At 44.7% G+C, this 18,354-nt stretch overlaps 1 protein-coding gene across 1 annotated transcript; it reads left to right on the top strand.

The window, feature by feature from the left end:
- Positions 1–339: 339 nt before the first annotated feature.
- Positions 340–12,116, top strand: ppp1r12b (protein phosphatase 1, regulatory subunit 12B). Its single transcript, XM_084461786.1, has 7 exons — positions 340–559; positions 5,086–5,102; positions 5,228–5,360; positions 5,478–5,582; positions 6,120–6,170; positions 6,474–6,524; positions 11,989–12,116. Exons 1-7 carry the CDS (start codon positions 464–466, stop codon positions 12,073–12,075), a joined length of 540 nt encoding a protein of 179 aa, XP_084317912.1. The 5' UTR covers positions 340–463; the 3' UTR covers positions 12,076–12,116.
- Positions 12,117–18,354: the final 6,238 nt, after the last annotated feature.

Raw genomic sequence — 18,354 nt, 5'->3', positions numbered from 1 at the left:
TTTTCTTTTGAAGTCAGGCTGGTGTTGAGAGTGGGGCGGGGTCCTCGAGTTAGCCACCGGTCTACCTTTTCAGTAAAACAGCCGTTTGTGTGACGCGTGTGTATTGAGGAAAGAGAGAGAGAGAGAGAGAGAGCAAGCTGTTTTGTTTTCATAGTTACGGTATCTAATGAGCACTTCTGTTGTTTGTGCTCTGGAGAGGGTGGGAGTTCCAATCATCTTCCTTCCAAACTTAGCCGCTGTTCTCTCCAGCTCTTTGGACTGTGGAGCCGGACTCTCTCTCTCACAGACACACACACACACCTGTTGGTGAAGATTCCCATTGAGGGCAGCCATGGGCATCTGCGCAGTAGTTGCCTGAACGGATCAGAGGATCAGTGGGTCTGAACAGCTGCTGTCTGGACACCTCAGTGGATGGTTCTGTAGAGGATCCGCCTGTCCCATCTTGTCCTGGGTACAGTGTGAGATGTCATCTTTCTACCCACGCACCAAGGAGCTGTCTCGCACCAGGAAGTCAGTGTCCGAATCTCCACCTCCATCTCCCACCGCCAAGAACTTCAGAGTAAGACTTTGCCTTTTCTTTTCGAGAGAATGTCAGAGTTTCTGCTAAAGTTGTTTGTTCGCTGCTGTGCCTAAGTGTGTCGCTCTTAGTCGACTTCACTATCAAAAACGGTCAGGATGCTACCTTTCTGGCCTGACAACTCATAGCTGTACAGTATTTGTCACCAATGTAAACCTAAACAAACCTCACGTGGGTTTTCGAGAGAGGCTTATCACTTACTGTAGATTAATTTGATCTAATGCTGTTAGACCAAAATGCAAAGCTTTGCTTGTTTCTTTATTTTTGTAAAAAAAAAGTTGAGAGCTCTGGAGGCACTTAATGACCGGACATGTCACTTTGCCAACCACCTGAGTCTTTGACAACCCTTGAAGGAGAGGAGAGGAGGCGAGGGGAGAGGAGGGGAGTATCTGTTCCAGAGCACTGAGCGCCTGGACCAGCCGGATCATCTGGAAAAGACTTTTGGATTGAAACATTCCGTCTGCGATTTCCTGTTGTTGTTTCTGAGAGCCTTCTCCCAGGGGTCTTGCTTGAATGATGTGTTCATCAACAGTGTGTATACATTAGCATTAGTGCTTTCACAACATTGCCTCGGCTGCAGTTGCGCAAGGCAAACCCAGCGTGTGATGTGCACAAAGTTGAAACGGACACAATTAGAAGGGAGGAAACTGTCATTCCATCCATTTGCGGGTAAACAGACCGGAGGCGGGCGGTCATCTGTCGCTCCGTCTTTGTTCTCCAGTGCCGTCGTGGAACTCTCAGTAGATCACGAGGATCTTTTCATCAGCTGTCATTTCTATCCCTCCCGTTATCTACTGCAGAACGCAGGCATGAAGTTTCCATGATGTCAGCCACCCCCTCTCTGGCAACATTTTCCTGGGAGAAAGATGCAAGCGGGAGAGACGAAAAACGTGGAAGGGCATGTTGCCGACGTGATATATTTAGAATTATCTCCTCATTGTTTGCGACGAGATCCTGGCGCGTTTCGGCTAAATTAGACATGCGTGCCGTGCACAGCTGTGGACAAGCTTCAGGCTGAGCTGTAAACATCCAGTGACATCTGCCCCCTGGCAACAGACAACCGGATAAATATTGCCTGTCATGTCTCTGTACTCTGTACAAATGAACCGAAATTAGGTTATTTACATGTTTAGTCTCATCTCCTAAATTATGGGATGGAAATAATTGGAGTGAATAAAGGGAGCAGGGTCACGTGGACAGTGAGAAGGGGGAGAGATCCACACTGTTGAAGAAACTGTATTTTATGGTGATGTGGCTACTCCGCAAGGCTGAGATATGTTGATATCTTCCACTGGGTGAGAGAACAGGCGGTAGTAAGTAACTAAGTAGTTAGCCGTAAGGGGATACGGGTTAGAGGGGGTGCGAGCGACAGTGAGTAGGGAGGAGAGGATGTCTGATCATTCAGGGGGAATCCTTCAACAGAGTTTACAGAGAGATGACCTCTACCGTGACCTTTACTGTGATGGGGCAGAGGGCAGACACGGGCGGTGGGGGATAGTTGATTACAACCAGAGATACCAAAGGTGTTTAGGAGGGACTGAAGGTTTTACTGGCCGCAGTGTTGTTAACAGTGTTGTTTATAGGAGTGTGAGGAGGCACCCGGCACAGCAGCACAGTAACCCACCCCCCCCCCATCCCACCCTCACATGTGTACAGCAGCCCCCTCCTGACAAGCCGTAAACCAAACAGCCCCTGTTTACCGCAAGCCCAGCAGGGTCCAGGGGCCGCTTCCATCAATCTGGGGGGGCCTCTTATTTTTTTGTTCCCTGGTCTCTGCGGGGCCTCTGCTTTAGAGCCTTACATGGATCTCTCTCTCTCTCTCTCTGTTATCCCAGAGAAGGGAACGTTGTGGTTCTTATTGGTTATATGTATCTTGTATTTACACTGTGATGGCTTTGCACTGTCCTGTCCTGCACTCTGCCCTATGTTGTCTCCATCAGTGCCATTACCCTAGTCAAATTGACAGGAAATGAGATCAAAGCAGTATTGAGGCCTACACTGTTCCAGCATCCATAACCACTTTGCTAAACCTGGCATAGGATCATTAGTTTTTTCTGAAACAAATGAGGCAAATGTATACTGTACTCCCGCCCAGTGTAATAGCTCCCACCTGTTTGTACATGGCTGCTAAGTGTCCATCGGGAGTGAGTTCCAGAGCGTGGCTCTGTCAGCCGGTCGGTCAGTTTGTCCAGATCAGGAGACCATCCGGTGTTTGTTTGTTTGAGGAGCTTCTCCTCATTTCTCCTGGCACAGCTCCCTGGAAGGTCGCTGGGGTCTGCCTCTCCCAGAGTCCAGCACATGACCACATAAGGACAGGCAGCTCTGGCCGTGCTGTATAAACATGCGAGGAGAGCCCAGGAGCTCCGTGTGCTCCTCGAAATACTTCCCCCAATCAAACCCAAACAGTATACTGCAGATGGGGCCATGCGTTACAGTATACTGCAGATGGGGCCATGCGTTGTGTTTGAGCAGTATGGAATCCACAAAGCTGTTAAAAGGGAAAGAACTTGTAAAAATGTAACTTTTTGTCTTCTGTTTTTAAAGTGGGAGCAAAAGTCTAGTGTTGGTCTCGCATCTAGGTTTGCACGCACTAGGAATGAGGCACTCTTCTAGAGTGTTTTTACAAGCAGAGTACAATCCCAGTGGCCAGGGAATAAGACAATCCCATTGGATGTTTCGGAGCGCTCTCCCCGACCACAGAGCAGCTCCTAATCTCCAAGAATGTAAGAGAACATGAGATCTGAGCAGAGATCACAAGATCACACACCATCTCTCTCTGTCTCTCTCTCTCTGTCTCTCTCGCTCTGTCTCTCGCTCTCTCTCTCTGTCTCTCTCTCTCTGTCTCTCTCTGTCTTCACCCCCCCCCCCTCTCTTACATTCCAGCCATCTATCTGTCATGTATTCACTAGTTTCATCCCCTTTTATCAGCCGTCCTCTCCGCGGTGTTTGAACAGCCCTCGTCGATCGTGGGTCTGTGCGCTCAGATGGTCAGCGGGTCAGGCTGCGGAGAGACAACACCTGTCCGGACAGTTTGGATGAGAAGCGCTGCTAGTTGGATGAAGGGAACGCAGGGTGGACTTCCTGTCCACATTTGATCTCTTGGCGTCTGACAAGTGACTGAGGAGAGATCCACAGTGGCGCCATCTGGTTTGTCTCGAGAAGAACACAAATGGAAAAAATGAGAATTCATCTGTTGGACAGAAGATTCTAGGCCCGGTTACTTAACTCAAGTGCCGTGAATGGAGCAACTAGCACAAGTCTGTCCACAGTTTACCCCAAGCGAATGGCTTTGGCAGCCATGCAGACCCAGTCAGTGCAGGAGCAGGACCCGAGCCCCAGGCATACTTATACCAGCCGCATGTTCCCTGAGGTCATCCACTAGACTGTGTAAATACTACTGTCCCTGAGGTCATCCACTAGACTGTAAATACTACTGTAGCTCATATAGAGACTCAGCCTCTCAGCAACATATCATCATCTCAAACACCCAAGGCTGCATGTCAACATTGGGAGGGACCAAATCTGCCCCCCCCCCCTTTCCTGCCATTCAAGTTAAAAAATCTACACATGGGATACTTTTTATTTCTAGCTAGCTAGCTAGTATACATTCTGTGCAACATTGCAAGGCGATAACCATTCATGAAATTACATTTTCATAACACTTTACAAATTCACAATCAACAATTATAAAATAGGCTACATAACACAATACATTCTTGTTTTCCACTTTTTAATATGTTTGAAAGTTAGAAATAGAGAGACAGTGTTTGACATTGCCTACCCACAGCAATCGGGCAACAAGTTGGAGTACTATGGCAACACCACTTGGACAAAACACGCACAGAACTGCAATCACTAGAACCGGTAGTAATACTAACAATTAGTTACGTTTAGTTATGATTATGTTTACATGTCTTTTTCTATTTTTAATTTTTTGTCATTTGCTAATTATTATTACAGACATTGGTATATGGTTGCCTGTTGTATAACAGATTGTCTATACATTTTTTTATGTCAGGCTATATATTGGGGGGCATTTTGAGCATATCTGAATATCGCGGGGGATGTGTTCCCCTCAATATATATGTAAATTACGGCCTTGAAACCCCCACCGGTTAAGATTACGATTGGCTCAGCTCAGGCTGACCCGTGTGGCCGCTGTCACGGCAGGGCCTGAGTGAGTTATATCACCAGCTGACTTGCACAATTCCTTCCTTTGGATCTCAAGGCACCTGAACACAATAGGATTTACAACAAAGAGGGTTATTTTCTTTCCTCTCTCTCTCTCTCTCTCTCTCTCTCTCTCTCTCTCTCTCTCTGGTCCTCCTCACTGTTACCCTCTAAAGTCTCTGGTCAATACTCTGCATGTAGAAAATGTCTTCATTACAACCACCTTCCTGGCTCCAACAAGTACTGTATTGCATTTTTATCCAAACTATTTCTATGCAAGTTTTTTGGTTTGTTTGTTTGTGACTTTATTAACATGCAATATCTCTTTTTTTTCTCAGCATGACAGGGTGTCAAGGTAAGACAGAGCTTCTACTTGTGCATGTGCCGTTAGTTGCTTCAGCAGTCACTTAACAGCCGGTCATTCATTCCCTACGGGAGAAGCGCTGTTGTGACCAGAGTGCCCTGTGCCGTCCCTCCCAGGCTGGACTCCAGCGGAGCGGACAGCAGCTCTGAGCGCCCGCTGGGCCGCGCCAGCTCCTACGCCCGCAGGGAGAACCGTCTGGCAGCCCTCAACAAGCAGGAGGGGGACGCCAGCCCCAGGGACTACAAGAAGGTAGGAGGAAGCAAACAAACAGTAGCGGTGACCGCTGTGTACATTACCAGTTAGCGCCTTAGTTAGTTTATCTTGCGTAGAGAGCTGTTGGTGAGTTCGGGTCGTGTTCTTCTGCAGATGTACGAGGAGGCCCTGACGGAGAACGAGAAGCTGAAATCGAGGCTGGAGGATAGCAAGCAAGAGCTTTCCAAGATCAGGACCCAGCTGGAGAAGGTCGCCCAGGTACGGGACAATGGCAGGCTGCTAACAGTAACCAATACAAACCGACTGTAGGCCCTCACACTAGCAGGGGTGTAGTGGTGACTACAGAAGTGAGTATACTCTGACTAAAGAAGTGAGTATAATCTGACTAAAGAAGTGGGTAACCTGACTAAAGAAGTGGGTATACTCTGACTAAAGAAGTGGGTATACTCTGACTAAAGAAGTGGGTATACTCTGACTAAAGAAGTGGGTATACTCTGACTAAAGAAGTGGGTATACTCTGACTAAAGAAGTGGGTACCTGTAGCAGAAATGTTGGTTTTTACATAAGTGGGTCCATGGATAAAGTGGGTATATTCTGTATACCCTCTACTACAGCAGCACTCACTAGGGTCCCTAAACTGATCATCTTCAATACAGTACGGCTGAGGGACTACAGTCTTTACAACTTTACTTTCACTTGTTACAACTGAACTGTTCTGTTCTTCACTGTAGCGTGCAGGAATGAGGTGTAATAATCATAATCTGTGTGATAACCATGTTCCCTTCCATCTTGCAGAAACAAGACAGGATATCGGAAAGATCCAGTGTACTTGAATCAGAAAAAAGGGTATGTATCACTTTGTGTTAACATCTTTACAATCTTGTCTTTCACTTTCCAGGCTTAGCTAACTTCATCCAACTAGGTGTTTTATTATTCATAGAATATATAGATAAATAGATTGACAGACAGATAAAATAGATTAATGATCCACAGAGGGAATTGTTGAAGTCCTGTGACATCCATTTTTGTTGTTGTTGCTCTCCTCTTTCATCTAATCTCTTTGCCCTCCTCCTTAGTATAGGAACCTTGACATCGCCACCATGATTCTTTGAAAGAGCTGTTGTTAGAATGTTCTCTTTGTTTCCTCAGGAAAAACAGGCTCTTGAGAAGAGAGTGACTGACATGGAGGAGGAGTTGAAGGTAAGGCCTCAGCAAAAGGGCCCACATCCAACCAATCAGTGCTCATACAGTGCGTCTAGCAAGTTAAATCAAGTTCACCGTTGAGACGATATACGGAGACTGTTTAGGCCCTCGCAGTATGGGAAGCCGTTTTAACATTTATTAAGTAGACTTGATATTAGTTGCTGATATCTGCAACATACTTTTGCCTAGTCAAAACTCTTATTCAGGATATCTTTAATTATGTTTTGACTAGGCAAAACTCTAATTTTAGATATCTGCAACTTAATTTCGCCTAGTAGATTCAAACTACTTTTGCTATTCATGTGTATGGGGTTTATAATTAGCCTACAGATATCTTCAATACAGTTGCGGATATCCACAATGTGAATTGCGGATATCTATAACTGAATTATGACTAGGTGTAATTCCACTTTCAGGTATCTACAATTGAATTCTGACTATAATTCCAGTTCAAGATATCTTTAATTCCCTTTAATTCAAGATATCTACAATGTCATTTTAAGATATCTTGAATTAAGTTGTAGATATCTTGAATTGGAATTATGACTAGTCTGAATTAAATTGTAGATATCTGAAACTGGAATTACAACTAGTCAGAATTCAGTTATAGATATCTATTCTAAAGTTATAGATATCTCAAATTTAATTTGATTACAGATATCCTAAATTGGAGATATCTTTAACTTTCATTCTGCCTAGGTGAAATGTTAATACAGATATCTTGAATTAGAGTTTAGACTAGGCGAAATTACGTTGCAGATATCTGTAATGATTTAGGAAAAGGCGGGAGAGGTTTGAATACTACCTCCGTGTTTTACCGCGCTATAGGTCAGGGCAACCTGGTCGTGCCCGTGCCGACAATCTACTGAACGAATCTCTCGTTCGCCACAAATCCCTTGGTGATATGCCAGTTCTATTTCATGGCATTTTCGCTTCTGCTTGACTTAGTAGGTATGCTGGGCCCGCCAATATCAAAAGAACCCTTGCATCCCATGCAACATCATGCAATACCATTCCGACAAGTCATAATGATGTTTGAGATATCTGCAACTATTATTTTGACTAGTCAAAACTGAATTACAGATATCTGCAATTGTCATTTAGGATGTGTGATGAGTGGGGTGTCGTTTTCGGTGACGTCATTGCTGATATCTGTAACTCAGTTTTGACTAGTCATAACTGAGTTATAGATAGGCTATCTCTAACTGTCGTTTTGACTAGTCAGAATGACGTTATAGATATCTTGAATAAAAATTCTGACTAGTCAAAATGTGATTTTGACTAGTCAAAAAAAAGGTTGTTGATATCTGTAGCCTAATGTTAATTCAGGATAGTCAGGTCTAGTTAATAAATGTTAAAACGGCTTGCCATATACGCAGGGCTGGATTCTGGGCAGCCGCACAGGTGAGGTGGAGGGAGGGAGACGTTTATCGGCTCGTTAACGTTGCGCGTCCCGCTGGGTCCGTCCGCTGCCAGCCTGGCTCGGAGAGAGGGAGGCCGCTCCAAGTCTGGTGCTCCGCTCAGCCCCGCCGCTCTGGCGCTGGTGAACACCGCGACCTAGTTCCTCGCTGAACGCCCGGCGCCAGCCAAGAACGGAGAACCTGCTTTTGTTAGACATTCCAGCGCTCATTGTGTGTATTTCTGCGTTTCAAAGAGGGGAGAGACAAAGAAAACAAACGGCGGAATATCAAGAGTGGACAGGAAGTGAAACTATTATGTAACAGGACCTAGATTACGGGGTGCCATTACCAATCAATCAATCCAAAACAAAACGCTGCAAGGCTATGACAGCTGTCCGTCAAGTGATCTGTGTGTCAGCAGTGGCCCCTCCCCCACCTACCTGCAATGTGGGAGACGCCAGCGGAGTGTTTGACCCCCGTGTTGTCATGGTTACCTCGGCAGGAAGCCCCAATGCGGTTTCGCTGTGGCTACCAGCCCTGAGGGCGCCCCTACCCCCGGGGGCGGGCGGGCGGGGGAGGAGGGAGGGGCACGGTGAGTGAGTGGTCGCTACGACAGAGGAGGAGGAGGAGTGATGGACACCTGCCTGTCACCTCACCTCACCTAGCTTTAAAGACTTTGGCATGTGCACACGTGTGAGCACATATACACACACAGATAAACACACACACACACACACACACACACACAATCATACCTTCACACATACACACACACACACATTTCTCTCCATACAGACATCCCCACACAACACAACCTGTACTTGCTTGTCTCTTTTCAGTGGTATTTGACTGTTCCAGTGTCCAGTGTTCACATGTCCTGGTCGCTCCCGTTGACGTGTCTGATCCTGGTTTCTCGTTAGGATGACGTTAACGGCCAGGATTATCCCTGGCTTCGTCTGAGACTTGAACGGCGACAAACGTGGCAATTTATCTGTCTTAGTGAAACGTGATCTGGTTCAGTACCAGAGAGTTAAGGAGCACTGTAGCCTAATCAGGGATAATTATGTGCCTGCCCCTCCCAGTTTCTCCTTCTCTCTTTCCCTCCCTCTCTCTCCTCTTTCTTCCAAGCGGGGTTTTCATGTGCATGTTCTTCTGAACAGTGTGCTTAGAAGCAACGCAGCCAAACACTCGTGGATCTCTGGGTCTTAGTAAAGGCTCTTAACATCAAATAGTTTCCTCAAAAATGCCCCTGGGGTCATCAGGAGGCAGCTGGATCTCCTCCCTGTTCTCTTCCCCTGGCGCTCTTCACAACTCTGTTCTCTTCTTCTCTTCTCCCTCCCTGCCTGCATATGTGTGTGTGTGTGTGTGTGTGCTGTGGTTTCCCCCCCCAGGAATGGCGTCAAAACCTCAGCGCTCTCCACAGATCCGCGCTGAGGTCTACCTCAGAGACCTGCCAGGGAGAGAGGGAAATAAATAATTTCCATTCCTTTGACCTAAGAATAACTTCTCAGTCTATCTCTCTCTCTCTCTCTCTCTCTCTCTCTCTCTCTCTCTCTCTCTCTCTCTCTCTCTGTCTCTCTCTCTCTCTTACAGAGTCTGAAATCGTAGGTTCTTTAGTGAAAATTCCCCCTGTTCACTTCAATTTTCCCAGCATGACCGACAAGCTATGCAGAACCCCCCCCCCCCCCACCACCTTTACCACTAAGCTTCCCTCAGACCAGGTTTGTTTGGGGGGGGGTCAAAGGTCAAACCCCGGGATACCCAACTACTTTTTTTTGCTTAACCTTCCACTTGTGTCGGCCGTTCTTATGCGCAGGCATAACTTCACTGTGTGGGTGTACAGTATGTACTGTCTACTAGTACTGGATATCTGCATCCTTCTTTGCACTGTCCTCCACCCCTGCACTCTGTGTGTGTGTGTGTGTGTGTGTGTGTGTGTGTGTGTGTGTGTGTGTGTGTGTGTGTGTGTGTGTGTCTGTATCTATACCTATGTCTGTCTGTGTGTGTGTGTGTGTGTGTTCCTGTGTGCAGGCCTCCTGTCCTGCTCTGGCTCAGCTCCAAGCCCTGAGGAGGGGGAACGAGCGTCTCCAGGCTGAGAACAAGGCCATGCTGCGCGTCCTCGCCCGCCTCTCTGAGAGGAGAGCCCTCCTGCCCGAGACAGAGGACCTCTAACCCCCCCCCCCAACCCTCGCTCTCTCTCTCTCCGTCTCTCTCTCCCATCTCTCCCTCTACCCCTTCCCTCTGCCACACCTTGTCTATCCTCAACCTGGTTCTCCTCCTGCCTCCTCCCCTACCTGCTGTTCTCTTCTCCTCAACCTGGTTCTCCTCCTGCCTCCTCCCCTACCTGCTGTTCTCTTCTCCTCAACCTGGTTCTCCTCCTGCCTCCTCCCCTACCTGCTGTTCTCATCTCAGGCAGGTCCCCCTCCATCCCACCACAGCGCCACTCCCACTGCCACTCTCTGACTCACTGTCCCATAATGCCATAGGAGGGCCAACCCCCAGCACCTCCCCCCCCCCCTCCCCATCCTCCTCTGGGAGACTAGTCTTTGAGTCTATTTTTAGCGACACCCACCACGCTGCATGACTGAAACACAGTCGACAGCGGGCGAGAGCGTCGGTGGGCTGTACAGACTCCCCGGTCCCCGCCAGCCACAGCGCTCCTACAGTCCCACGGCGAGCTAGCCCGGCTTCGCCAGAACCAGTTCACGAAAAAATGGGAAGGGTCTGGAAATCCAGAGTTTATTTTTTCGATTTTCGATTTAATGCGCCGTTGAGTGCAGAACTCCTGATCCGCGAGTAACTGAACGTTCTAAACTCGTGTTTGTGGGAGTTGGGCTGAAGTGAGAGTGGAATGTGTGAGCTCACAGGCTTTCATTCACTATTCAGTCAGTAAACCCCTCGCCACTGCTCCCAACATGTGCACAATAGGGTGTGTGTGAGTGTGTGCGTGCATGTGTGTATGCATGTGTGTGCGTGGGTGCGCGTGTGTGCGTGCGTGTATGTGTATGCGTGAGTGTGCATTTGTGTGTGTGTGTGTGTGCACATGTGCGTATGTGTGCGTGCATGCGTACAGTACGTGTGCGCGCGTGCATGTGTGCGTGCGTGTGTGCATGTGTGCGTGTGTATATGTGTGTGTGTGTGTGTGTGTCTATGTTCCACTCTGTCAGAGCAGGGACAAACACTGCTTGTTCCTCTGAAGCATCGCCGCTACGCGTTGTCAGAATCCCACAGAGCAGAGTACTGCAGCTGGTGACACAACACGAGATCATGTTGGCAAAAAAGAACAGTATTAGAGCAACCTTCTCTATGTTGATAGGCATTTCAAAGCTAGCAACAAAATATTATTGTTCATAGTGTCTGGAGGATAAGGGAAGGCGGGGAGGGGTTTATGACGAAGATTGAATTATTTATAGTCCTACTCATGCTGTTGGAGAAGTGACCTAGATTGAGAAAGTTGGCCATCTCTAGCGCATTCACGACTGCTGCATTTTAGTGGTCATCGACTAGGCCTACTTCCTCAAAATAGTTGACCAGTCCAATAATTGCAGGTTTACCACAATTCTTTTTTTCACCCAATAACAATGATCAATAAACATTTATTTAATTTAAATTTTTAAAATGGCTAGTCGACCAGCAATGCACAGGGTCGGCTATTGGTTTGATACGTGACTAGTGAAACCCCTAGTCTCTACTGTACATCTCCCTCTCTCCCTCTCCTCTCTTTGTCTCCCTCTCTCCTTCTCTCTTTGTCTCCCTCTCTCTCTCCCTCTCCCTCTCCTTCTCTCTGTCTCCCTCTCTCTCTCCCACTCCTTGTCTCCCTCTCTCCTCTGCTGCCTCTGTCGGTGTCACTCACTGTTCACTCACAGAGATGTCCGATAAATCCGCTCCCCTCATTGCATGGTCCTATACTCAGCACTGTGCAGCATGCCGGCCTTTCATTGAGAGGTCACATTCAAAGACGGGAGAGGCATTTCTCCACATACTACTGGCGGTTATGGGTCAGCTAAGGGGTTTTCTGTGTGGTGATAACGGTGCTCTCTCTCCCCCCTCGACTGCCTCAGGTCCTGACGGAGCTCAAGTCTGACAACCAGAGACTGAAGGATGAAAACGGGGCTCTGATCCGCGTCATCAGCAAGCTGTCCAAGTGAGAGGAAAGACGAGAAGAAGAGGAGATCCCGATACAGAACTTCCCCCGAGGCCTGCGTCCTCTCCCGTTCTTCTCCTCCCCCCACCCTGATGCAGCAGCGTCTGTAGGAGGTGTTTCCCGGTGCTGGACCCTTCCCAGGAACGATCCCTATCTCTCCCTCTCTTCCCTACGAAGAGTCCCTCTCCTCCTCGGTACATTTAAGAAATATATTCACCTGCCTGCCTGTCAGAGGGCCAGATGGAGCTGGAGACTGTTTCAGGAAGAGCTATGAGGCCCAGTTCATATAGGAGGTAATAGTAGCCTATAAGGGACATCAGCGTCAGATCAGTGTTCATCACATCCGCATGGCTAGAGATCACAAACATAATATCTATTTATTCGTTGCTACATCGTGCACTGCAAGACTTTTCTCAAACTACTGAAATGGTCATAATCTATGTCGACATATACCGTAACTATTATGCTCAAAAGGATAGTTCAGCCACCTTTATAGTCTTCGCCGAACGTCCATGACAGTATTATGACAATGTGATCAAACAGCATTAGATCCCTCCGCTATTCAGATGACATCTGCAGTAGATGCAAACACATCAGACGTGAGCTCAGGTGGTGTGACAGGATTACGCCTTACGGTCTACGACCAAGTTCAACCGGCGTCCCATTGGCCTTCGTTAAACACTCCTTTCCTGAGCTGCTCACCAGCCCTTCCCATTGCAGATTTAAAAATGCTTAGAATCTTTATACATACTCAATTACAGTATATTTTTACCTGTACAATGCTCCTAAGCATTTTTTTGTTAAACAGTGACTTTGGAGACCAAATTGTAGCCTACTGCATGTGATGATATATGGATGCAATCTTTTATTATTGCCAGTGAAAGAGGTGTGATCTTTGTGGGGCTGATGGCACAGGGCGCTCTGTATGTAAAGTATATTTCACGTGCCTTTCTCAAAGACCAATACAGCTATCTTTTTACATATTGATGTAAATATAGTCAAAGATGCAGTATTGCACCTACTTTATGTTAACACTGTATTCTAAGAGACCGATAAGCTGAGATGCTATTGTACACATCGCTGTTGTTTTATCACTTGCTTGATAAAACTATATCTGTTTGAAGAGACGTTATTGTTGTTTGTCATTGTGTCAAGTGTTCAGATGCCAGACAATACATAGACAGCATGAGGCGTGGTAATTAAAAGGCCTTTATTTCCTATTTGTTTCGTACAGAACTGGTAACACATATGATAAATCTGTATTGAGTTATTTGGTTCCCTTGGTAACTTTACAGGGATCCCCGATGCTCGTCCACGTTAAGGGCCGTGTGGCGTTGGTGAGCAACGTTTGAGTGTCCAGTCAAGGTCTAAAGCATGCGATCCACAGTAGGCACAAGTACTGACATGAACACGCGCACCACAACACTAGACACAAAGAACACGGGCAGAGGACTCAGCCGGACCGTCCTCTGATGCTCAAAAAGATGACGAAGAGAAAGAGGAAAGGAAAAAGGAGTCTTTAGAGTACAGTTCTATTACGGGTGACATGAGAGGTGGAAGAATAAAGTTCAAGAGGGAAAGTCGATACAGTTCTGCATGTTTGGCAGTATAACACGTCCATGTTCTAACATGAAGGCCAGCATCCCCACACACACTCAGACTCGGCGTAATGCTTGGATCTATTAGGAGAGCCCAATGAACCCGGTTCCACATCAGCACGCTTAATGGTACAAAAAACAGAGGTGAATGTAGGAAAAGTTGAGTCATTTCTTCCATTGGACCATGCAGCCCTGCATTCTACAGCAGTCAGAATAGAAACAGAACACTGACAGTGACCACAACACAGACAAGACTAGCTAGGCCAGGGACACAAGACGGTCCCAGATTTAGACCTAATCAATGTACCTATGTACTTATGGACCTTTTTATTACAGGAAGGTACTTGATTACCTAAAAAGCCATAAAAAAAAATCAAAGCAGCTGGTACAGTACACAATAGCCATGGTATGTGTGAATCGTGCTCTAAAACCATTGTCGGTAATAAATAATCCTGTTGAGCATAAGGTACATTTAGGCTATCAAAAAATAAGATATCCGATCATAGAAATAATTCAAATTCTCTTAATCTGACTAAAACATAGTCTCCTATCCATATTAATGTACAACTATGAATGAGTTCTGTGTGTCCCATGCATGCGGACACAGTATGGTATACAATACAGTAGGTACAGGAAGTTATAGTAGTGCACTATTACTGCTGATTTTATAAAGGGCCTATGCTTTCTCTATTTAACACACATACAGTACACACACACACAGTTCTCAGTCTCCGTCCCTCATACGAACGTATTATTAAGTGGCCATGTGTGATTGTGGTGACCTGGGCAGTGTAAAAGGCATTGGAAACAATCAACCTCTGTGCTATACTTTGAAATTGAAAATGTTGAAATGCACCTTTAATCACAGTTGTGTGATCAATTATCTGTTTAGCCGCTGCATAAATTCAGTTATCGTCGGTTTGAAACAGATTAAAACATAAATTGATTTAGCGTAGGTTTGAAACAAATTCAAACATAAATTCAATTAGCGTTGGTTTGAAACAGATTCAAATAGATTGCTGATGATTACAGGCAATTGCTACTATACTGTAGATGAATATTGGCAGTATGTTTGTGAGACACTGAAAGCTCAAAGTGGATCGCCACTCTAGTCAGTGCATTTGTTGGTCACAGTTCAACAGGATTGATTGGGACAATAAATAAATATCATCAGCAACTCAATTATAAAATGGCATCTACGAGTGATACTGTGGCATCAGCAATCACTACAACTTGTCGTAAGGTGTCGCCATGATTGATATGTCAATCTAACTATGTTTTCATCATAGATGCATTCATAGATCATTAACTTACTGTAGGGACACTTAACTGCTTGTCATGCATGCAACAAAAATACCTAGCAGTTGCTGAGATATGAGTTACAGTAGACCAGTTAAGTGGTACAGTAGATCAGTTTTTCCACATCTTTGATTCAAATATCGATTTTACAGTCATACATAGCCACTGTAAACAAAATAAAAACAGTTGCTCATAAAAAGCATTGTTCTATATGAGATATTTTTGGGATGGAGGAGGGATGCAGGCTTCAGTCATTAGTAACACTTTACATCAAGGTGCTCTATGCCTGTATAATGCAGTAATTACTCTTTCCACAATGTTATATTGACATTTGTTACACAGTGCTTCAAAAATGTGTGATTCATTACATTTGAGCGCTAAATCACTATGTAACAAGATGATATACTGTAATACTCCAGTGTTGCTCTATACTGATTTCTGTGTTATTAAAGAGGTATAAGAGACACAAAATGTGACCCAATTTGGTCTTTGAGAACTTCTTGAGGGATAATCCATTATCCATTATTCATACTATCAAAACAAGGCATACACAGTACTAATCACAACACACACACACACAAAATCTTTCCTCTATAAACACAGACATAAACACATTTTAAAGTAGAAAAAAGACACATTCATTCTTTTAAAATTACAACTGTTCTCGATGCTCACATGTAGAACGTATTTTGCCCTCTTGATGGGTAAAGACCTCTGAACGGAATGTACTGTAGGAGAGAAACACTGGCCAAGGAAAAATGAACAAGTGTTTTTTTTTTTGACAAAATCAACTCTAGCTACTCAGCTGAGCTCTAAAGAGTTAGTGCTTGAGTCTTATGGCTTTAGTTTTATCTTATTCATTTATCTGTATACACATACACATATATTGTTAATAAACATGGCAAAATAGACATAATTGCAAAGGGTGTCATGTGACTGAACCAAAATCCATCAATCAACAAACAAACAAACTCAAATGTAGGGGACTCCAGGCCTGCAGTCCACCATGAGGAAGTGGCGAAATATTTCTGGACGGCAAATAATTAGTATGCTTGTGATAAATTAGGTCCAAGATGATCATAATTTAACTATTGATACCAAGTGACTTCATATTTCAGTGTTTCTCAGTATCATAATGGAACCACTCATTATGGGGGTTCATTTTTATATCGTTGATTATTTACTTGGTTCTGAATGAAATGCATTTATTCAACTTGGAGCCCCCAACATGAGTTGAATACTTGGACAAAAGACAAACATGTAACAAATAAATATTATAAATAAATACATAAATAAAAAATAATAAATAAATATGATTTAACAAATTATAAACGGATCACAAGGAGTTAGATAGCAAGCATGCGGCTACATTTCCATCCTACACCAACTCACCCACAGTAACATACTTGACAACACACTTGCTTAAGAGGTTTCGGTGTGGAAAGGTTCTTAGTAGTAATAGTACTCTAATATTGTATGACATTCTCTCCAATGATCCGTTCATGGACAATAAATAAATACACATTTGTTTCATTTAGAAAATATACAGTGCATCTTTTTTTTCCTCCTTTGTGTTAAATGACAAATGACACCCACTTATACGTACACAAGATATTTTTGCTTTGTCTCTAAAACATGCTCTTATGTACAATACTTTGTATAAACATGCAGTATCAACATGGATGACCTATTTATACAGAACTACACACCAATGGGCTGGTTGATTGCTTGCTTGTTGTCTTTTCTTTAGTGTTGCTTGTTTAACATAGAAGAAAGCAAATTACAGTATATTCAATGAAAAACATAATTTTGAAAGAATATGACCTCTGCTGGATACACAGTATGGTATGGATAAAGAAATGTGAGTCGAATCAAGAACAAGATCCAATTGCCAACATTCATTGAATTACAACAAAGACTTACAGACCTCAAACCTGTTCAAACAGTACAGTACCTACACTTGGAGGTGCATTGGCCAGTTAGAAATAGCCAAAATGTGAATGTGGTTCAAATGGCTAATGTAAGGGCTTAAATGCTCAAAATTGAATCTCAAGAAAGATGAGTGTCTATTGTCTACACTGAACCGGTCAAATTCAGTAAGGGATTTGAGGAGCAGCATTTGATTGAAATGTGTCTCCTTTCCAATTAGAAGACTTTTCACTATGAGGCGACTTGTCTGGCATTGAGGCGCCACAAACAACTCAAACTCACACTGACATCTCTTCACAAAAACTACACAGAAGAAGAACAACGTCAATGACCACAGAACAGATTTATATCCAGTAGTGCAATTCGATTTCAGCAGTTTGGTAATCTGTGTATAAAACACACATCTTAACAATGTCTCCTTCCAGACCGTACCCTTGCAGTCAAGAATGTCAGAAATAAATAAGAAATAAATAAGACCAATCAACAAGAAGACAAGGATAGAAAGGTGAATTAACGAACGAAGCGACAACAAAAAGTGTGTTTGACAAATTGGCTCTCGTGCTCTTTCTGGCCAGGTATTATTTCTAAAATAAACAGTTAAAGCTCTGGTTTTCTGAGAGTAGCACAACATAACATTTGGATTTAAAGTGCTTGAGGAATAAAAGCATTTGAGGTTAAATAAAATTAAGAATAGAACAACACCGCTGATTGGAAGGCGTCCCTGGTAGCTGAGAATTGCTTATTTTGTTATTTGGAAGGCTTGTCTCCTTTATGACTATAAGAGAGTTACAGGGATTTCTTTGAAGTGAAATCCTCGTTGTGAGTCCATGACTGATGGCAGTAGCACTGAACAAGTGAGATAGAATTCGAGGCATTGGAAGGGGAGGTGGTAGACTGCAGGCAGTAAAAGACACCTTATGAACATCATGTAATACAAGGTCTGATCCCATCTTTAAGTTCCCATTCTCCTCCTGTTTTCCTTCCCCAGCGTAGGTCATCGTGACAGATGACAGTCTCACAGTTCACTCATCCCTGTGATTACAATAAGGTTGGCATCCAAAGACTATCGTTGACAGACGCTCCCTAAGCTTAGCCAGGTCAGTGATCAACTAAGACTAGTCGTGAATCTCAGATCATGGTGGGAGGGGGAGGAACACAACTGATCAAGATTTCCAATCGTATTCTCTGATGTTGTGGAGCAACTGAATAACAACCCGTTTATTTTTTTTATTTTTTTTGGGGGGGGGGTATGGCGTTTCAGTTTTCTCTCAGTCTACCTGAGAATATGGGTGAAAAGATGGGCTAATCAAACAAGGCAGTGTGTCTGTTGGATAACTTAGGCTGTCCCTACGCGCTCTGGGAATGTACTTCAGACTAACGGAATGATATCTAGTACAGTATGTTACTTGGCAGGCGTTGGACACGGTGCGTGACACACCTAAGGAATGGACCTGCTT

Source organism: Borostomias antarcticus (assembly GCF_949987555.1).
Source record: "Borostomias antarcticus genome assembly, chromosome: 3".
NCBI lineage: Eukaryota > Metazoa > Chordata > Actinopteri > Stomiiformes > Stomiidae > Borostomias > Borostomias antarcticus.
The sequence above is the reverse complement of the archived record's forward strand: the minus strand, read 5'-3'. Positions and strand labels throughout refer to the sequence as shown.

Excerpts from the sequence above, each read along its gene's own strand:
- ppp1r12b (XM_084461786.1), top strand. The coding sequence starts at position 464 with ATGTCATCTTTCTACCCACGCACCAAGGAGCTGTCTCGCACCAGGAAG. Across the intron at positions 5,361-5,477 it reads GCCCCAGGGACTACAAGAAG|ATGTACGAGGAGGCCCTGAC; the intron begins GTAGGAGGAAGC and ends GTTCTTCTGCAG. Across the intron at positions 6,525-11,988 it reads ACATGGAGGAGGAGTTGAAG|GTCCTGACGGAGCTCAAGTC; the intron begins GTAAGGCCTCAG and ends CGACTGCCTCAG.